The sequence below is a fragment of the Trichechus manatus genome, unplaced genomic scaffold (genome assembly GCF_000243295.1).
Source record: "Trichechus manatus latirostris isolate Lorelei unplaced genomic scaffold, TriManLat1.0 scaffold00015, whole genome shotgun sequence".
In the NCBI taxonomy this organism is placed as follows: Eukaryota; Metazoa; Chordata; class Mammalia; order Sirenia; family Trichechidae; genus Trichechus; species Trichechus manatus.
This window is the reverse complement of record NW_004443951.1, coordinates 17,584,656-17,606,463: the sequence shown is the minus strand read 5'-3', so window position 1 is coordinate 17,606,463 and position 21,808 is coordinate 17,584,656. Positions and strand designations below refer to the sequence as shown.

At 39.3% G+C, this 21,808-nt stretch overlaps 2 protein-coding genes across 12 annotated transcripts in view; both read left to right on the top strand.

The window, feature by feature from the left end:
• LOC111819654 (uncharacterized protein KIAA0754) overlaps positions 1-2,327 on the top strand; it is a 7,134-nt gene extending 4,807 nt beyond the window's left edge. Inside the window, exon 2 of the mRNA XM_023727031.1 lies at positions 6-2,327. Within this exon, the coding sequence (XP_023582799.1) occupies positions 6-1,189 (1,184 nt within the window). The 3' untranslated portion in view covers positions 1,190-2,327. The remainder of the gene's footprint in view (positions 1-5) is intronic.
• The window catches only part of MACF1 (microtubule actin crosslinking factor 1), a 392,660-nt gene that overhangs the window by 328,483 nt on the left and 42,369 nt on the right, over positions 1-21,808 (top strand). For all 11 annotated transcript variants that reach the window (XM_004371912.3, XM_023727207.1, XM_023727198.1 and 8 more), the window contains 13 exons: positions 8,481-8,642; positions 8,822-8,992; positions 10,177-10,343; positions 12,371-12,530; positions 12,890-13,216; positions 14,164-14,248; positions 14,788-15,029; positions 15,710-15,916; positions 17,418-17,537; positions 18,004-18,111; positions 19,025-19,243; positions 20,272-20,475; positions 21,208-21,216. In XM_004371912.3, coding sequence (XP_004371969.1) covers positions 8,481-8,642; positions 8,822-8,992; positions 10,177-10,343; positions 12,371-12,530; positions 12,890-13,216; positions 14,164-14,248; positions 14,788-15,029; positions 15,710-15,916; positions 17,418-17,537; positions 18,004-18,111; positions 19,025-19,243; positions 20,272-20,475; positions 21,208-21,216 — 2,181 coding nt within the window. The remainder of the gene's footprint in view (positions 1-8,480; positions 8,643-8,821; positions 8,993-10,176; positions 10,344-12,370; positions 12,531-12,889; positions 13,217-14,163; positions 14,249-14,787; positions 15,030-15,709; positions 15,917-17,417; positions 17,538-18,003; positions 18,112-19,024; positions 19,244-20,271; positions 20,476-21,207; positions 21,217-21,808) is intronic.

Genomic DNA, 21,808 nt, shown 5'->3' with positions numbered 1-21,808 from the left:
CATAGAGGAGGGTGTCCCACCTGCTGCAGTGGTCACCATAGCAGAGGATGACCCAGCTGCTGCAGTGGCCACCATAGAGGAGGATGACCCAGCTGCTGCAGTGGCCACCATAGAGGAGGGTGTTCCAGCTGCTGCAGTGGCCACCATAGAGGAGGGTGTTCCAGCTGCTGCAGTGGCCACCATAGAGGAGGGTATTCCAGCTGCTGCAGTGGTCACCATAGCAGAGGATGACCCAGCTGCTGCAGTAGCCACCATAGAGGAGGATGACCCAGCTGCTGCAGTGGCCACCATAGAGGAGGATGACCCAGCTGCTGCAGTGGCCACCATAGGGGAGGGTGTTCCAGCTGCTGCAGTGTCTGTCACAGAAGAAGATGTCCCAGCTGTTGCAGAGCCCTCCCCAGATGGTACTGCTGCAACTGCTACGGTGTCCACCATAGAGGAGGATGACACCCCAGAGAGGCTTTTCACCCCAGCTGCTGCAGTGCCTACTCCCGAGAGGCCTGCCACCCCAGCTGTTGGAATGCCTGCCCCAGAGGAGGATGACACCCCAGCTACTGCCTTACCTGCCCCAGAGAACACCCCAGAAGGGCCTGCTGCCCCAGACGTTGGAGTGCCCACTCCAGAGGGGCATGCTGCCCCAGATGTTGGAGTGCTCACTCCAGAGGGGCCTGCTGCACCAGCTGCTGTAGTGCATGCCCCAGAGGAAGAGGACGCCCCAGATGAGCCTGACACCCCAGACGAGGATGACACTCCAGAGGAGCCTGACACCCTAGCTACTGCAGTGCCTGCCCCAGAGGAGTATGATACCCCAGAGGGGCCTGCTGCCCCAGATGTTCCATTGCCCACTACAGAGGAGCCTGCTGCCCCAGCTGCTGCAGTGCCTGCTGTGGAGGAAGTTGTCCCTTCTGGAGTCCCCTCCATGGGAGATACTGCCCACACTGATTCAGTGCCTGTCTCAGAAGAAAGAATTCCTGCTAAGGTGGAGCCTTCCCCTGCTGGAATGTGGATCAAGGAGGATCTTGATTCCCCAGCATTTGGGGTAAAAGAGATGACTGGCACAGTGCTACATGGGCAAGTGCCTCTGACTTCTACTGATGGATTAAGTTCAAATGAGGTAATTGTTGCTCATTTTGTTGTGGGGAGGGGTATGGGGATTAAAGTGAGATTTGCAAGTTCTCTGACTTGGTAGTGATTAGAAATGGCACAGATAGTCCTTTCATTTGTTCTTTTTGGGTCCTCTGGGCTGACATTTTCTAGTCTTTGAGTTTATGGGGAGCTGGTGGAAATTAAAATATATCTTACTTTGGTCAGGTGAAAAACTTTGTAATTTGAACCTGGTTTTTTATTCAGATAAGCCAAGCCTAAGGAGAACTAGAATGTAAACTGTTATTGATTTACATTTTGAAAAAGATTATTAGCAGGAAAGGGTAATTCTGCTTTCAAAATACACAGCAAACCTGTTCTTTCCTAAATTATTGATCCATGATGTCTACAGTCAGATATAGGCCAGGTTGTGGGCTTTGGAGTTAGACCTAGGGTACTTATTAACCGCTCTGGGAAAACTGTTTACATATTCTAAGTTTCCTTTTTCTTTTTTGTTAAGGCAGAACCCTGTGAGGATTGTGAGGATAAAATGAGATAGCACATTTAAAGCACCAAACATATTAAGATTTCAATCACTGACAGTTTTCTTCCCCTTTCCCCTCAAATGGATATGTTGTTTAGTTGAAACAGTTTACCAAAATATGTTGAGTGAAAGCAATATACAGATACCTGAATAACAACAATTTAATTCAAATGTGTATTTTTTAAAGCCACTAAAAAATAAAGAAGTATTTTAAGTCAAACTGCCACTGTCCTTAAGCAAGTCACTTTTCTTTCCTGGGCCTCTTGCTTCCTAATCTGTAACATAAAGGAATTGGGCTAAATGTCCTCCTGGGTCTCTTTTAGTTCCAAAATTCTAAGCTTCTTAATGTTAGAGAACAGAATGTGTTAGGAAACAGATGGGAACAGTGTTCTACCTCCCAGAGGAATTTGAGATTTGCAGCTTTCTGCAGTTAACTGCCCAGGTGTTGTTTGGTCAGTAGTAAGGCATGAAGGAGTTAGAGCTAACAGTCCGGGTAACTGAGTGAGGGGGTTGTTTTGAATTTACACCATCCTCAGGACCCAGAACAGTGCGTTCTTCAGAGCAGGCTTTGACTATTAATTGACTGAATAAGTGAATATCAATCTCCTGAATATCCAAGGAAGCTACAAGAAAGACAGGTGCTCTCATCCACCCCATTGCAGGGCCTTTCAGGGCAGCCTTAGTCTGTTAGAGCACCAGTTAAACATGCACCTGTCAGCAGCGGGAGCCCTGGTGGTGCAGTGGTTAAGAGCTATGGCTGCTAACCAAAAGGTCGGCAGTTCATGTCCACCAGCTGCTCCTTGGAAACCCTGGCGGGGGCAGTTCTACTCTGTCCTATAAGGTCACTATGAGTTGGAATCGACTCAACAGCAATGGGTTTGGTTTGTTGGTTTTTTGTTTTTGTTTTTGTTTTTGTTTTTTTTTTTTGGTGTCAGCAGTTAAAAATCATTTTGAATGCAGGCCATAAAGTGCCAACTTTGCCACAGATCCTCCGGCTTAGCTGAGTTGTGGTAGTTGCACCTTGGGTGTCACTGTTTATTTTGAATGCAGCATAAGAGTAGAATGCATCACTTTTTCAGCTGAGCTTGATGGATTTGATTCAGTTTTCTGAGTTTTGCGGAATTTGGAATTGACACCAAGATACCAGTAGCCTAAAGTCAGAGCAGTAAGTCAAATGATAGAGTAAATTTCTGGCACTTACATTCTCAATTGCCCAGAATATTTCTGGAATAAAGCCTACGTATACCAGTAATCAGTGAAGTACGTGGATTAAATTTATAAGGAGCCAGTCAAATCTGCATAAAGGGGGAAAAAAATCCAGAGAAACCATTAATATCTATCTCTGGGTTCTCTGTTTCTCCATCTACAAAATAAGTGGATGGGGCTAGATAATGTCTTAAGTCATTTTATGAAATATTACCAGGTATAAGAGGGCATTGGTAGTTCAGTGGTAGAATTCTCACCGTCCATGTGGGAGACCTGGGTTCAATTCCCAGCCAGTGCACTGCCACTGCCTATCTTTCACTGGAGGCTTGCATGTTGCTATGATACTGAACAGGTTACAGTGGAGCTTACAAAGTAAGACAGACTAGGAAGAAAGGCCTGGTGATCCCAAACCAAACCCACTGCATCAAGTTGTTTCCAACTCATAGCAACCCTATAGAACAAAGTAGAGCTGCCCCATAGGGCTTCCAAGGCTGTAAATCTTTACGGGAGCAGACTACGACATCTTTCTCCGGCGGTGCGGCTGGTGGGTTTGAACCACCGACCTTTTAGTTAGCGGCCGAGCACTTAACAACTGCACCACCGGTGTTCCTCCCTAGTGATCCAGTGAAAACCATTGGGATCACAATGGTCTGATCCTATTGTGCATGGGGTTGTTATGCGTCAGGGGCTGACTTGACAATAGCTAACAACACAAGTGACAGGAGAAGGAAATAGTAGCCTGGCTGGAAGATTGTCCATTGTCTTTGAAGTGTAGTTACTTTTTGGAATATCTGGAAGCAAACAGATACCTGCATCTGTGTGCAAAGGATAGTAAAATCTAAGCCATAGACCCAGCCAGGACTATTAACCAGTAAGAATATAGACTATTTTGAAAATACTTAACTGAAAAAATATTATAGAGTTAACATGAGTATACAGATTTTATTAAGTTGGTGAAATATTATTGAGAAAAAAAATTTTCCAAGATGAGAACTATATTGTATGGATTCCATTTCTACCATTTTAAGAGGGTTCCTGGAGGCAACTGAACCTGTTAGTTTTATACATAAACACACACTTAGAACTCAACAAATGATCATACCCAGAGTGTTATTTAGAACGAACTGCTTTACTTTAAATCCTCTGTGTGTTTGTCCATACGTCCATATGTACATGTGTATATGTGATTTAAATAGATAAAAAACTTTCTAATAGACAATAACAAAAGAGTATGGTAGAAGACGCAGAATGCCAGAACTTTTTTCTCTTTCTATTGTAGGATCCCAGGCCCATTAAGAGCAATCTGTAGTTGTTTAAATCCCCTACTCATTGTTAAACTTCCTCAGTCTTTATTCTCAGTTACTGGCCGAAAGGAGGAAAAAAACTGTTTTGTATAAAATTAAAATTTGCAAAGTGAGTCTTTTTGAGACAAAATTTGGGGAGCCTACAATACCACTTCTATGTTTGAATGCTCAGCTTATCGGTAGAACCTCCATGGATTTGTTTGCTTTCCCTAACACCATCTCTATGCAAGATTCAGTCCCTCCCTGAATAAATATTTATTGGCTCCGTACTGCTCTGTGCCAGATATTGGCGCTCCTGTAGTGAACAGAACTAACAGGTCCCTGCCTTCCTGGGACTTATGCTGTAGTGGGGGAGACAGACATTAAGAAAAAAAAAAAAACACACACACACACAAATATATACAGTAATTACAAACTATGGCAAATGCTCTAAATGAAAAGTAAAGGCTATGATAAGAAATTATAATAGGGTGATTTAATTTAAATTGGGGTATCGGGGAAAAGATTTTAAAACTGAAACCTGAAAGATGAATAGAAGTTATTTAGGCAAAGAGTCAAAGGGAAGGGAATTCCAGACAAAGGAAATGGAAGCTGAGAAGAGCTTGGCATGTTAGAACTAAAAGGCGGCCAGGTGGCTAGAACACAGTGAACAAGAGGGAAGGGTGCCTTGAAGTTAAAGCTGGAGAGGTAGAGGGGGTCAGATGATGCAGGGACTGAGTTAAGAAATTCAGATTTTACTTTAAAAGACGTAGGAGGCTACTGAAAGATTTTAAGTAGAGGAGTGGAATGGTTTACATTTTTTAAAGATTACTCTCAGCTTAAAGATAGAGAAAACTGGTCCACACGAACAGTACACATTCCCAACATTACTTTGTGTTTGTAAGTCTCAGGTTTCTTTTGTATTATATTTTATTAGCTTGTGTTACAATAGTTGCCATGGAATACAGACAACACTGAATGGTTTGCAAGTGAAAAAACAATCTCCCTGGCTAGTGTCTATATTTGTAGGTGATCAAGGACAGAGTGGAGAGTCCTGCTAGGTTACTGCAATTGTCCAGGTGGCTTGGACTATGGAGGTGCCAGTGAATTTGAAGACAGTTGGATATATTTTGCTGATAAGATGACTAAGACCTGATAATGGCTTATGTGTTGGTGGTAAGAGAGGGAATACAATAATGAATCAAGGATGATGACTTCTGACTTGTACAACTAAGTGAATCGGGAGTAGTAGTCAGTTGTCAGTTTAGGGAAGGAACAGATTTTGAGAGAGGAGAAGTGAGGGATACTGCTTGGTTTTAGAACTATTAGGTTCAAGATGCCTGTGATTCATTTGTACAGAGATACTAGGAAAGCAGTTGGATATGTAGATTTGAAACTTGGAGCCAAAAAACTTATTGCCGTTGGGTCAATTCCAACCAATAGCAACCCTATAGAACAGAGTAGAACTGCCCCATAGGGTTTCCTAGGCTGAAATCTTTATGGAAGCTGAATGAAATCTTTACGGAATCTTTTCTACCTCGGAGTGGCTGGTGGGGGTTTGAACCACCAACCTTTTGGTTAGCAGCCAAGTGCTTTAACCACTGTGCCACCAGGGCCACTTTTGATACGCAAAAGAGAGGTAGAAATTTGAGTCATAGCATTTATCATGGTTAATATTTAAAGCCACAGAAATGGATGGAATTGCCTAGGAAGAGAGTGTAGAACAAAAAGAGGGCCCAGGACTGATATCCTCCCACGAGCTCTCCAAAGACATTTGAAGGTCTAGAAGAGAAAGAAGAAGAGAGCAGAGTTCACCCAAAAATGTCAGGATGAAAACTGGGAGAGTTGTATCACCAAAGATAATCAACATGTTTTAAGTTCTTTGGGAAATTTTCTGTATTATGTCCCTATTGCATCTTACGGTCTTGCGATAGTTTTTACTAGTGTACTGATCTGGAAAAATGTCTGCCAGTGCTGGTTAGTTAATAACATGGCACAGTCCCACGTCACTAACAGGGTGTGAAATATTAAGGAGTAGGAATTTTAATATACCTGAAAGCACTGGTTTTGCAAAACAGCTTTATTTGGCACTTGGGAGAAGGGAGCAAGTGTGTTCAAATTTATTTTCTTTAACATCTTGTTCAGTTGTGTTCAAGATAAATATCTAGATAGTATTTAGATGTAATTTTGTATATTTGTAAAACTTCTGGAAAATGATGAAACAAATACCCATTGTCCCTTTCAACTAATCCATGAAGAGGAGGTGGGAAACAAAGGAAGAAATCCCTAATGCTTCTATAGGAAATGTTCATAAACAAAGGAATCTAAAGGTTTTTCAAGAATTGACCCTATTATATGAAAGATTATTAAGCTATTTAGATATGCTTTACTTTTCTGTATCATTTATAGCACTGTCCGGTAGAACTTCCTGCCAAGATGGAGATGTTCTATACCTGTGCTATCCAGTACAGTAAGCACTAGCCACATGTGGCTGTTGACTACATAAAATGTGATTAGTGTGACTGAGGAACTGCATTTTTAATTTTTAAACATTTTAATTAATTTAAATTTAAATAGCCATATATAGTAAGTGGTTACTGTATTGAACAGCACAGAAAGAGATTTAAATGTCAGTTGTAGTGCAACACAGGCTTTTATTATTAGACAAAAGAGGGCCCTTCACGGTGTGGACTTGACATTTTCCCTCTGCACTTTTGGCTTTCTGCCTTCTTTGCCTTTCCAACCCCCCACTCTTCACTGTTTTATTGAACCAAAGCAACTTAAAACATGTTTGTTTGTTTTTTCTGCAATGAAAACATCTTTAGTGTTTGAAAATAGAATTATAGCACTTGCTTCTTCTGGGAACCGTTTGTTGGGAAAACAGTCATTTTTAACTGAACTGCCTTGTGTTGCCTAACAAAATATGATATCACCAAATTATAGTATGAAATGAAGTGCACTTTTTCAGTGCTCCCTGGGGCTTTCCCTTCCTGGTGACTCACTTATCCAGCCATAGACCGTTCTTTCTAGAAGCAGTTTCCTAATCCTAGTGTGATCTGTGGTCTCATAAAAGAACCAAACCAGTTACCGTCAAGTTGATTCCAACTCATGGTGACCTCATGTGTGTCAAAGTAGAACTGTGTTCCATAGTGTTTTCAATGGCTTATTTTTCATAAGTAGATCACTAGGCTTTTCTGTGGTGCCTCTGGGTAGACTCAGACCTCTAACCTTTCATTGTGGTCTCTCATAGGTCTTACCTATATTTATCATTTTCTTTTACGTCTATTTTTGTCCTTTTCTATTTTCTGTCATCCTCTGGTCTCAGTCGACTCACCAGTCTCACTAAAACTGAAGAAACTTTTTATGGAAGAAAAAAGTGGAAACAAATGCAGGCTAGTGTAATATGGTTGATTTTATCCTCTGATAATTGAGAGAAGTCTGATCTTAGGGAAATATTTATTTCATTCTTTTTCCTTAATGTCTTTCATGTGGCAAAGATACCATTCTTCGGACCCTTTTTGTTTCCTTTTAGAAATTTCTAAGTGATAATGGAATGTAAATATAGCTAAGATAAGTATGCAGATTGTTTGTTACATTCACATTGTTTTAAAATTCCATTGTTCCATAGTGGACATGGATATACAATATCATTTTTAAAAATATTTTATATATGTATATCTTACTCAGAGTATGTATCTGAAATTGTTAAGGAAATTTCCTAATATTATTGGCCAATTTCCTTTTGTAACCAGAGGAATACAGTTTCAAGATTATTGGGTTTGTGTGGTCTGTGGCCTTGGAACAGAATGAAGTTAAACGGCCACAGGGGAGTTAAGCTATGAGGTTGGCGTTTTTCATGCCATTAATATGTTCTGACTAACTGAGTTATTAGTCCTAGTCAAAGAAGAGCAGCACGTGTATCAGTGGTCAGTTAAGCCTGTTCCCTAAGGTATTTTTAATCTTAAATACTAGTCATTTGGTGTCATTTTTCCCCTCTTAATATTGATATACATCAAATTTATTTTTTGATATTTGAGGATGATGCTTCTCTATTCCCTTTAGTTTTTTGCGTTAAGAATTAGGCAAACAGATTTTAAAACACACACACACACAAACACAGGAGTCATTGGGCCAAAGACATAAGTAATGCCATAACTCTCAGTAATTACATGTCCGTAGGAGGTTTACTGAAATATGAAACCAGACGTTATCCGTGACACCACCCTGTGCATATAACTTGTTTCCTTCTTTTTATTCTTTGCTGTTCTTCATTGAATCATGAATCTCCCAAGAATAGCCAGTCACTGTGTGGTGGAGAGGGTCTAATAGCCTTTAGATTAAGTCTTTGATTTACTATTATCCAGACGTTTCAGAAAGAACAAGTGGATCCCCTGCAGATGAAATTGCAGCAGGTGAATGGACTTGGCCAGGGATTGATTCAGAGTGCGGGGAAAAACTGTGATGTGCAGGGTTTGGAACATGACATGGAAGAGATCAATGCTCGCTGGAATACATTGAATAAAAAGGTGAGTAGCAAGGGTGTAACGAGGTACCGGGAACAGAAGAGTAGAAAAGGAGGCGGCATTTAAATCTAAGATTTAACTGGAACCTGCATGCGAATAAAAATTTAGCAATTGAAATCTGTAGTTGCTAAAAGGGGTCAGTAGTAATTTAAAAACTGTTCCTTCCTCGTAATGTGATATAGGTCGCACAAAGAATTGCACAACTGCAGGAGGCATTGTTGCATTGTGGGAAGTTTCAAGATGCTTTGGAGCCTTTGCTCAGCTGGTTGGCAGACACAGAAGAGCTAATAGCCAATCAGAAACCTCCATCTGCTGAGTATAAAGTGGTGAAAGCACAGATCCAGGAACAGAAGGTAAGTGAGAACGTTGGGACAGTGAGCTGTAACAGCTGTAGGGAGTGGCAGACAACACATTTGCTTATAGTTTCAGGAGAATAGTCAAGAATTTTAGGAGAATTCTAACCTATTTTTGTGTGATCCTGAAAAAGAAAGGTGGAAACTTATTTTCATCATCTTACTTTAATCTTGAACATGGAAGCAGCAGTCAACAAATCAAACAGTGTATCGCATTGGGCAAATCTGCAGCAAAAGACTTCTTTAAAGTGTTAAAAAGCAAAGATGTCACTTGAGGACTAAGGTGTGCCTGACCCAAGGCATGGTGTTTTCAGTTGCCTCATATGCATGCGAAATCTGGACAATGAAAAAGGAAGACAAAAAAGAATTGATGCATTTGAATTGTGGTGTTGGCCAAGAATACTGAATATACCATGAACTGCCAGAAGAACAAACAAATCTGTCTTGGAAGAAGTACAGCCAGAATGCTTCTTAGAAGCAAGGATGGCAAGACTTCGCCTCACATACTTTGGACATGTTATAAGGAGGGACCAATCCCTGGAGAAGGACATCATGTTTGGTTAATTAGAGGGTCAGTGAAAAAGAAGAACACCCGCAATTAGATGGATTGACATAGTGGCTGCAACAATGAGCTCAAAGAACAATGATTGTGAGGATGGCACAGGACCCAGCAGTGTTTCATTCTGTTGCGTGTAGGGTCACTGTGAGTCGGAACCAAGTTGAGGGCACCCAACAACAACAACAACTTTAATCTACGAGTTTACTATGGCACATGTTGAACGGAACAATTTTATTATTTGTTCATGTATTCTATTTTGATGTGTCATCCATAGCTTTATGTCAAGAAGTTTTTGGTTTATCACAGTTAGCAATATTCTAAATAATGTTGTGTAACATGTACAAGTTTCTGCCTATATTTTTTGTTTAATTTCCATTTCAGTGTATTTTTCTCTTGTTCAAGGGAAGTCGCTGCTGCATTTAAAAATTGCTTGAAAAGTTTATGTGAATGGTGGGAACTATGCTCTATCTACCTCATGTTTTTTGCCTCAAGGACGAAAAAAAAAGCCTTGTTCAATTCAATTTAGGATTTAGTGGGGTTATTTTTTTTTTTTTCTCCTTAATTTAGACTAAAAAATGACCCTATGTTATCCCTTTTTTATTCTCTTTAAACATGTATACAATAGTTGCTCCAGCGGCTCCTAGATGATCGAAAGGCCACAGTAGACATGCTTCAAGCAGAAGGAGGCCGAATAGCCCAGTCAGCCGAGCTGGCTGATAGAGAGAAAATCACTGGACAATTGAAGAGTCTTGAAAGTAGATGGACTGAACTACTCAGCAAGGCAGCAGCCAGGTAAGGCCAAAGAGGTTTTGAGAAACGGGTCAGAGACCATTCGTTTTATCTTATTTTTGACCTGCTATCATTGAGATGCTCTAAGAGCTCCTGGAATGATTCATACAGTGCTTCAGAGGGTGTTTAATGACTTTCATCTTGAAGAGGGGTGAGTGTTCAGAGAGGAACCTCGTAGCCAGAATCACTGTCAGGAAATGAGCTTCAGCCACTCCATAAATTTCTGAGAACTGAAAGACTCAGTGCTGTATTACTTTTCTGCTGCAGTATAATCACAGTTCTAAATGACAGACACATACTCTTACAATCCAGCCAAGTTATTTTTGGAGTTTTTGAAAGAGATTTTTTTCCCTTCATATTTATAAATAATGCTTTTGATACTTGGAATTGACATCATATTTCTTTTCTGTTAGTTTATCCTAACATTTGCATTAGATGTTTTTGCATCTAGGCACTAGTCTGTGGTCCCGTTTAATATATGGGCATTGAAGAGATGCATGAACTTTCTTCAATAAATGGCCAAAAGACAGACAGTACCTTTTCTTCCTTCAAAGAAGTGCCTTCTCTTTCCATAGCTCTGACTCTAATGTCACTTGAACTTAACAGGTTACATGGATGTCTTTACTTGTAGCTTATACTGTCCCCACTTTTGAAAATAAATGCCAGCTAATCCGAATTGTGAGGATGGCATGGGACCAGGCAGTGTTTCATTCTGTTTTACATAGGGTTGCTATGAGTCAGAATCAACTCAATGGCACCTAACAACAACACAACATTCAGAAATCAATGTGAGAGTATTAGAATCAATCATGTTTTCTAGGTAGCCAACAACAATTTTCAAATAATTCCCTCTTCAGACACTTTACTTCTACCTGTCCATGACTTGCTTATTTCTAATCTGAGTTGTAATTAATTAATAAACATTTATTAAAGTATGGCTGGCCCATGTTAGTGGGAGATACAAAAATAAAAGAATCTAATCATTTTTATTTCCAAATCTGCACTGCTCTTTTTCTTCTCTCTCTGTTCATTTCTATTAATGGTACCATCAGCCTCCCAGGTAACCTGGGCTTAAAATTTTTATTTAAATCATCTTATCAAAATAAATTTGCCTATAGTAGTCACCATAGGGTGGGCCTTGCACAAAGTAGGTGTTCAGAAAAAGTTTGTTGAACTTAAGTGCATCATATACTCCCAGCTTTTCAAATAACATATCATTTAGTCTGTTTATAGTCATCATTATGGCCTTTCATTGTTAATCTGTGTGCTAATATAGTTCTGTGGTTGTGTTTTAGTTTTTCTCTCTTTTCAGTCCGCATCCAGCATCCAGGCTTCCTCTCCCCTTTGTAATTTGCTGCTTTTAATCTACAGAATACTTGAAATCCAAGTTTAGTATGAATATTGTATTCACTAAAAGCTAAGATCCCAAGTAAAGTCCATAGTTGTTTTGACTGGCATTTGTGTTGGTAAATTCAGCCATTCCAAGGTCATTTTTTGCCTTAAATCTGGATTCAAAGTTATATTCTGGGTGTTGAAATTACTAGAAGGCTGACTTCAGATACTCTCCTCTTCACTCACAAGTGAAGGTAGCAGTGACAGAGAGAGAAAGAAATGAAAAACTGATGGGTTTTTTTGACTCCTTTAAACTTGATTTCAGTCACGTGTTCAGATGATACATGCACCATATTCCATTCTGATATGTATCAATGTGATATAAGGAGGAAGAGCACTAAGCTTAGAAGATATGACTCTAGTCCTTATTCTACCATTGCTAGTACCTGGGTGACTTGAGCAAATCTTTTTTTAAGACTTCAGAGTCTGTTTTCTCTTTTGTAATAGAGGGGATAATTATTCTGTCACTTACAAGGTTATGAGAGGATTAAAAATATATATAATGTACCTAATGTGTGTTCTGTTGATGTGTATGTAAACTGTACTGGTAAAGGCTGGTCTTTTATTGAATATGGTACTATATTATAAGTCTTAGTATGGCTTTTTGTCTGAGCATTTTGTTCTTTGTATTTGTGTAGGCAAAAACAGCTGGAAGATATCCTGGTTCTGGCCAAACAGTTCCATGAGACAGCTGAGCCTATTTCTGACTTCTTATCTGTCACAGAGAAAAAACTTGCTAACTCAGAACCTGTTGGCACTCAGACTGCCAAAATTCAACAGCAGATTGTTCGGCACAAGGTAGGAATGTAGTTATGGTAAATGAAAACACAGAACTGGAGCAAGAAATCCTAGAAATAAGAAAACTACCTGCAGCATTCTAGAAGACATATTTTGTGAAGTTTTTAAGTTTAATTTAAAATATGATCAGATTATTAATTGCAGAAGTCACGTTCTTAAAGTAAAAATAGAAATTGACTGATAGGCTGCCATCAGAAGAAAAAAAATCATGTTTCCAATTTTTATATTATTTTTGCCCTGCAGTAGGCAAATTTTTATGTTGTTATTTAATTTGTTATATCATTTGTTATTCGTTGTTTCATGTTGAGTTTTCATTTATTTTGTTTCTGTTATTCATTTTTTCCACTCTGGATTTCCAGGCTCTGAAGGAAGAAATAGAAAGCCATGCAACAGATGTGCACCAGGCAGTCAAAATTGGGCAGTCCCTCTCCTCCCTGACATGTTCTGCAGAACAGGGTGTGCTTTCAGAAAAGCTAGACTCATTGCAGGCCCGATACAGTGAGATTCAAGACCGGTGCTGCCGGAAAGCAGCCCTGCTTGAACAAGCACTGTCCAATGCTAGACTGTTTGGGGAGGATGAAGTGGAGGTGCTCAACTGGCTGGCTGAGGTTGAGGACAAGCTCAGTTCAGTGTTCGTAAAGGATTACAGACAGGATGTCCTGCAGAAGCAGCATGCTGACCACATGGTATTCATGTTTTCCGTTCTTTTTGGTTATGTTACTAGTTATTTTGTAATTTTGATTCATGTTTATCTTTATTTTTTTCATTCCAAACACTTTGACTTTATTTCATACACAAATACATAGTTAGAGACTTGGTGTTGCCCATTTTGATAAGTCCATGGAGATACTTGTATTCAGCAAGTATGGTACAGAGTAGAGTCAGGGGCCATCTCCATTCCAACTCATGCTTTACATCATTAATGGTATCTCTAAGTTTCCACTTGAGCAGTTTTATGAAAGAGAATGTGCTTTAACAAAACCAGGTATACCCAAATAGTTCCCAGAATTTGATCATATAGCCATAACTTTTGGAATATTTCTGGAATTTATATGCTCAAATTCCAGGGATTCTATGTCATCTTAGTAGAAAGAATAGTTTGCCTTTTCTATTTCATTTTAATGAAATCTCTCTTCAGGGATTATAAAAATAGATGAAGCATTTTTTTAAAATAGCCTAAGATACTTCTGCTTCCTTGACTTCAAATATTGAGAGAGTTTTCATCCAGGACCCTGATTTAAGTCAACCTGTTCTTGCTGACTTTATTCTCTTGAACTGTCTGTCTGATTCTTTATTTTGGGCATAGTAGATGTTTTTGCTGAATTCCACTTCTGCCTTTCTTGGCTTCAGGTTTGGTTCCAGTAAATTGGTAAAGCTGATTAATCCTGAATCTCCTCTTATCCAGTAGAAAGGAAAGCTTGCCTTTAAGTATCTGGTTTAATTATTTTGGGTCATTAATGAAGGTAACCAAAGAGATAATGAGGGAATCAAATGTCTAATGTTTAAAAAAACTAAACAGGCATTCATCTAAAAAGATCATCTCTTTACTTTAAATTTGGTCTCTTAAAGATCTTAAATTTCTTTCACTTTGTTTTGCCATGGTTTTGGAATTAATGTTATTCTTTCCTTTCAGGCTTTAAATGAAGAGATTGTTAATAGAAAGAAGAATGTAGATCAAGCTATTAAAAACGGTCAGGCTCTTCTAAAACAAACCACAGGTACTTTGAAAAGTGCATCTCAGCACCTCTGTAGTCACAGAGACAGTCACATGTCCAGGGAAGTAGGCACTGTGCATTAGCCACTTCTTGTTGATACATGAGACCCTTCTTACTCAGTGATTGTATTACTGTGTGCCCCAGGGAGGCTGGTGAACCTGTGTTCCTATTTCCTGCTAAGTTTTTTGAAACCTAAAAGATTTTGTTGTCTCCCATTTCGTTATATATGATGCCTCCCTATCTACTCTCCCGACCGCCCCGCCGCCATAATTGATAATGGTGAATGCCAGCAGTCACTGAAAGATGCAGGGAATATCTTGGAAACACCCGCAGTTAAACTCAGATCTTAATAATCTTAGAATTGACTTCTTTTATCAAGTGGAAAGTTTCTTTATTTCCAGTGAGGGATGTTAAGTGAAATCACTACCACAGGGCAGGAGCATCTGTAAAAGTAAAGGTCTGATTTGAAGAAAAGGGGATTAAAGGGACTCCCTCATCCCCAGATCTCGAAAATATGAATAATCATATACTGTCTCTCACAGGTGAAGAGGTGTTGCTTATCCAGGAGAAACTGGACGGTATAAAGACTCGCTACACAGATATCACAGTCACTAGCTCCAAGGCCCTCAGAACTTTAGAGCAAGCCCGACAGCTGGCCACCAAGTTCCAGTCTACTTATGAGGAACTGACTGGGTGGCTAAGGGAGGTGGAGGAGGAGCTGGCAACCACTGGAGGACAATCTCCCACAGGGGAGCAGATACCCCAGTTTCAGCAAAGACAGAAGGTGAGCTGTCATCTCACTGTGAAAGGAAAAACAGTCCTCCTTTTAGAATCCTTAATTTCACATCCTTACGTTTCATCACCAAATACCTCCACCTTAAATCTAAATCAATAATTTCTGACTGCCTCCTTTCTTAGTTACTTACACTAAATTTTGGCATTAAAAAAAAGAAAAACCATAAACAAGAACACTTGTTAGGGTCTGAAGAAAGAATCGTGAACGTGAAATCCCTAGGAAGTTTGCTTAGTACAAACATGTTACAATTTACCTTCATGATTCATTGTCTAGAGAGGGCTTCATGGTTATATTTGATTCTCATGCAGGATCTAGTACAGTTCTAGACACACAGAAATACTGTGTAAGTATTTGTTAAGTTAAATGTCTATGTTTAAAGCATTATTTATTATTTCTTTTGAAATTAGGAAAAAAATAAAGGAGCACTGTTTGTTTTACCCAGAGACAGTTTGGTTCAAGAAGTCTTGTAGACAGTTCTAAATAAGCAGCAGCTAAGCTAAAGTCAGGCTGCAGAATGATTGAAAAATTTGAGACAAGAAAAAAATAACTGAAGGAAAGAGGTCAAAGCCCTGCTGGGATGTGTGGTAGAGATAGCACTTTCCACCAGCACAGCTGCTAATGTGCTTTATTTAGCAAGGTACGGCCTGAAAACTCTTTTCCCTCCTTAGGAATTAAAGAAAGAGGTCATGGAGCACAGGCTGGTGTTGGACACAGTGAATGAGGTGAGCCGAGCTCTCTTAGAGCTGGTGCCCTGGAGAGCCAGAGAAGGGCTGGATAAACTTGTGTCTGATGCCAACGAGCAGTACAAGCTGGTCAGTGACACTATTGGACAAAGGGTGGATGAGATTGATGCTGCTATTCAGAGATCACAACAGGTAATGTTCATCTGCATTGATATCTTAGAACTCGTTGACGTCTAGTCAATTCTGACTTACAGCGACCCTATAGAACAGAGTAGAACTGTCCCCATAGGGTTTCCAAGGGGCGGCTGGAGGATTCGAACTGCCAACCTTTTGGTTAGTGGTGAAAGCTTAACCACTGCACCACGAGGGGTCTTATTGATATGTTAGGCCCATTTAAATACAGGCTCGAGAACAGGAATAATGAGATCAAGTTAAATCTGGTGCAACAAACATATTTCAGTGATGGTAAGTGATTTGTGAGGATGAATCCAGGTTTCATCCAGTAATTTCAAAGTACTTGACCCCTTAGGTTAGAGAAGAATTTGGAGAAGAGAAGACCTCTGTGTGAGGCCTTTTCTTAGTTGTTCCCCTGCTAAGCAGGTGGATTGCGATTAGAGTAGGTAATACCTAGACCCAAAAGTTATAAATGCATCACAATCTTAGTTTGACATAATCAACTGTCTTTGCATTAGATGGGAGGGGGAAGGAACTAAGAACTATAATTACTATCAAATATGCTAACCAAAATAGCAGAGCCATCCAAAATAGAACCCTCTCGGTAAACACAGGTGTCATATTTCCCTTGATCTTTTTCCTCCCTGCTTTCTGGAAAGAGTTATTTGCTTTTCTTTGTAGCTGGATGCGCACCTATTAATGTGCCATCGCACGAAAAGTAAGTTAATACAGCATGATTCCTTGGGTTCATAGTGATAAGCAAATGCTTTCTGAACCACACAGACATTAGCTCTGACTCCAAGTACGTCCTCAAATGTGTCTTCATGGATGTCTCTAATCTTGGCCAGATATTTCAATGTGAAATTTATTGTGCTTTGGAGAAGCTTACTTTTCTCTTTAAATATTTGTGTAGATTGGCAAAACTGAAGAGGAACAGATAAAAGATTAGGGAATACTCATGAAAAAGCAGTTATGTAGAACATGTTCTTAAGTTTTCTTGTTACTGCATAAATGTCTATTTACCATAGCTGTTCAAAGGTTTGAGGTCTTCTTTTGGGGTCTTAGCCTTCTTCAGCTGAACGAGTACTTCTTAGTGAACTTGACTCAGGTGTCTGCTGCCAAGCTAAGTACATTTATATTTAAATATGTCAACTAGAACTACTTACTGTTCAGTGTCTGGGTAGGAAAGAGGATTGGCAGAAAGACTGCAGCATTATGAAAACACTGATTAGTAGTGTATTTCTTTTGAAGGGTGTCAATTTCTGCTGCTATTTCTAGCTATAGGACCACAAATTAGGTTCTGTAACTTCTTTCTAAAGAAGCTGAAATATGATTATCCCATTTGCATCTTGATTTATGATTTTATGAAATTCTCCCTGGTTTTGGCTTAACTTTGTGAGCTGTAAACGGTATTACTGTAAATTCAGGCCTTTCTATGTTGAATAAATTACAGTTGTAACAAGTAGTACCTTGGCTGTGTGTAACTTGTTCTTTTTTTTCTTCTGAACACTTGTGTTAGTATGAGCAAGCTGCTGATGCAGAACTAGCTTGGGTTGCTGAAACAAAACGGAAACTGATGGCCCTTGGTCCAATTCGCCTGGAGCAGGACCAGACCACAGCTCAGCTGCAGGTACAAAAGGTAAGTGTAACACCAGTGTGCCCAGTGTGTTCTGAGCTAGTAGAATAATCAGGAGCTTAATGTGACTAGGAGAGAGTTTCTCACTATCCCAAGTCAAGTGGAATGAGTCAATGTCATGATGATGGATAGAGATTAATTTTATGAATACTTAGGATGGGGAAGAGATTTTTTGCTTTTTGAAAGGGGAGAAATAGGCCAATTAATTCAGAGTAGTTAGCAATTTAATAAAAAGTAGTTAGCATTTTCATGGACAGTGTTTAGGAAGGAAGATATTTTTGTAAGCTACTAAAAGATAGGCTTTGAAGATGTGTGGATAGGCAAAATATCAAACTTTTTAAGAATAAATGTGGCTTTAAAGCAAGGAATTTATCATAGGCTGTGTCTAACTTTTCACTAGCACAGGCTTAGGCAGAAGTAAATTAGTGTCCTTTTACTTCTTGACTTAACTATAGTTTACTTTTCGAAGGCTTTCTCCATTGACATCATTCGACACAAAGACTCAATGGATGAACTCTTCAGTCATCGTGGTGAAATCTTTGGCACATGTGGAGAGGAACAGAAAGCTGTATTACAGGTGAATTACATTTACTTATTTACCACATTTGTGTTCTTGTCTCGATCATGGTGAATTAGATGTACAGTTGTGAAATGATGATTTAAGAGATACTTTTCCTCCTAGGCTTTCTTATTACTGATGGGGGTATTAAAGCCCACCTTGGTGTTCTGGATCTCAGACTCCTATTCCTGTGTTCACAAATGTCTAAACAGCCATATTACATAATGTAACAGGAATTGCTACTTATTCTTAGACCATAAGGAGTGAGCTTTGAGTAACTTTTAAGGTATTTGTGATAGGTTTTACAGAACCATATGCAGACATTAATTCCTCCTTCAGGTTCTTCTAAAGGGTATACCCATTTCTAAATTGATTGGCCAAGAGAGAGAGTTTGTAGAACAGTTTTGTATGTTTATTTTTTATAGAGAGTGTGGTTCACCACTATTTTCTTAGAAATCTTTATATCTGACAAGCTACCCATCCCAAACATGAAGCATAAATGCCAGGTTTATGAAGATTTGTTTGTCAAAAGGAAAAAGACAAGTGAAACTTGATGGGTGAAGACTCCATCATAGCCCCTAAGATGTCCAGTCTAAACTGATCTGTTTTAGTAATGCTATATCTAAATTTGTGTATCATCACTGAAAGGTTAATTTTGCTGTGTTGTTCTTGTGTTGTTTTACTGCCTTTAAAAATATTTTCATATCTTAGGAATTATAGAAATGATACATATGTATGATAGGAAGTTTTTTAAGAATTAGGTAAGTATAAAAAATTAAAATCACCTGTAAATCTTACTAGATAATCCATATTTTTTAACATTTTAGTGTGTATTTCTTCAGACTTTTTAATGTATCTATACCTACTCTTTTTTTTTTTTAAAAGAAGAGTTCATTATAGTAATAATTCTTTGTTCTGTTTTGGCTCATAGGAAAAGACAGAGTCTCTAATACAGCAATATGAAGCCATAAGCCTACTCAATTCAGAGCGTTATGCCCGCCTAGAGCGGGCACAGGTTTTGGTGAACCAGTTTTGGGAAACTTATGAGGAGCTCAGCCCCTGGATTGAGGAAACTCGGGCACTAATAGCACAGTTACCTCCTCCAGCTATTGATCATGAGCAGCTCAGGCAGCAGCAAGAGGAAATGAGGGTAAGGAGCCTGCCAAGTTTTATTTTATTGCAGAACTAAAAATGAGTTCCACAACTCACTCAACAGCAGTATATTTATTAGTGCCTACTGGGTGTAAGTTTTGTGTTATGAAGTTAATTCTTAATCGGTTAGAATTTCTTTGCACAATAAAAATTACATTTCTAAATTATTTTCTTCATCCTTTAATATGAATAAATTAAAGAATAAGATTATGGAGATGTCAGGAACCTGGGTATTGAGCAGATGTCAGGATCCTGGGTATTTAGCAGAAGTAAAGACAGAACTAACCAAAAACCAAGGGAATTTAAAGTGTTTCTGGGGGCAAGGGCTGTCGATAGACTGGTATGGGGTTGGGTGGCTGTTTGCATTTGGTGAAGCACCAGCTGGAGTGAGAGCCATGGAGGGGTGTCAGGAAGGCTCTGCTGCATATCTTTAAGATGAAAGGGAAAGCTGTATATTATTTCAGCTAATGCTGTTACCATTAAGGGTACTTGTTAGATGTTTATCTTATTTCCGGTTTATGGCTTGTGCTTACTGCTATCCCCATGTTCCTGTAAGCAGAAGATGTAAACCGGAAGTAGCCGGGAGAAAGGGTCAAGGAGCAGTTGGATCACCTGTAATGTTGCTATTCGTAGTGTACCTCCTTGTCGGTCATTCTGGTGAGGGAGACATGTTAAGCCATATAAATTACATTATAGTATGTAGAGGTATTTATGCGTACAGAGGAGGATTAAGAGGTTAAGCTTGTACAGGGGTGGAGGGAGAGTGAGAGGGGATGTGCCAGGAAGGTTTCCTGGGTGATGGGACATCCAAACTGACTTGTAAAAATTCAGAGAATCAGGTAGTATGTCAGAGCCCAAGACTTAGGTGTTTTTTGTTCCCCACAAATGGTGAGATGCTGGGACTTGCTAGTTTTTAACACTTCAGTCTTTTCCTCTCAAAGTTGGTGTAAGCTCTGATCAAAGTAGCTGAACAAATAAACTGGTATAAAAATGCTCATATGTTTTGATCTGTATTTTCTTCCGTAGCAACTCAGGGAATCCATTGCTGAACACAAACCTCATATTGATAAGCTACTGAAGATAGGCCCACAACTAAAGGAGCTAAACCCTGAGGAGGGGGAAATGGTGGAAGAAAAATACCAGAAAGCAGAAAACATGTATGTCCAAATAAAAGAGGAGGTGCGCCAGCGGGCCCTGGCTCTGGACGAAGCTATTTCCCAGTCCGCTCAGGTACGTATGCATCTTAAACTCATATGACCTTCAGCTGTCCTTTAATTTAAGTAAGAGGTCATCTCTGTATCAGGTATGCTGCTATGTTCAGGAAGGCCCTGACCAACATGCTGATGATACATTATCAATAGACTAGAAAGTATTAACCTGTCTGCATTTTTATCCCAAGGAACATTAGTATGCTGACACTATAAGGAGGATAAAATGCATCTTGGCTGGTATATTATCTGTTGACAGTTTCCCTGAAAACTTTATCTTTTAGTGGGGATGAGTTTGGATAAACTCATCTTGCAGACTCAAAAGCAATGAATGTCTCAAGAAAGGTCAAGTTCCTATTAAGCCTGTTACTTTTGAGAGTTAGAATGACACACATTAGTCTTATTCAGGAGGCCACCAGCTAGCTCCTAGTTCAGAGAGAGATGCTTGAGTGCGGAGAAGTAAGAGCCAAAGGGAAGTATAAGCCACCAGCAGTTGAGTTTAAAGCATGTAACTACATACTTTTCAACTAATGTATTACTGTTAGTGGTACTTTTGTCATGTCTGGGTATTTTTTTCCTATGTTTAGTCAATATTCTTGGTTAATATTTGTACTTACTCAAGTTTTTCCCCCCACCTTCCATCCCATCTCTCACTCACATTGTGGAATGTGTTACTTTGTGTTGTTGCTGCCTGCTCCTGTCTTCCCCACATCGTCACATTTCATTGTTGTGTTGACCGCGCCCACCATTACAGATTACAGAGGTAAGGTACCCCTCCCATTGGGATTAGGGTTTTCTTACAAAGCAGAGAATCGAGGTCATTACCTATAAGGAAATTTCCCTTAACCCTAGTGGAATAAGTATTAATTAGTACAGTTTATTATGCCAGTTTCATTTGGGGTGGAACCTAGAAATAAGGGCGTGATGGGAATGGTTTTGTTAAGGGAATCCCACCATGTTTTCCTGCAGGATACTTAAAATTAATAATCCTTATTCTAATTAATGAACCCAGAGTTGTTTTTTCCAGAGTTAGTTTTAGTTAACTTTTTTAGAAGACAGGCTTACTCGTTTTGCTCCCTTTTCCTCCCTCTCCACTTCAGATTATAAATGAGAATTTTTCAATTGCAGTCATGTTTTTGAAAGTACCAGAAAAGTGGGAAGCTAATTATTCATTTAAAATAAGGTTAGATTTGAGCTTCTTTAACTACCTTTCATCATGCCAACATTTTCCATTCTCACTGTTACATACAGTGGGTTGTTAAATTGCATGCCGTGATACTTTTAAATTCCTAGTCACATGCATATTGATTGAGCTCCCCATCATTTACACAGCTGGTAGAGAGCATCTAACTTGT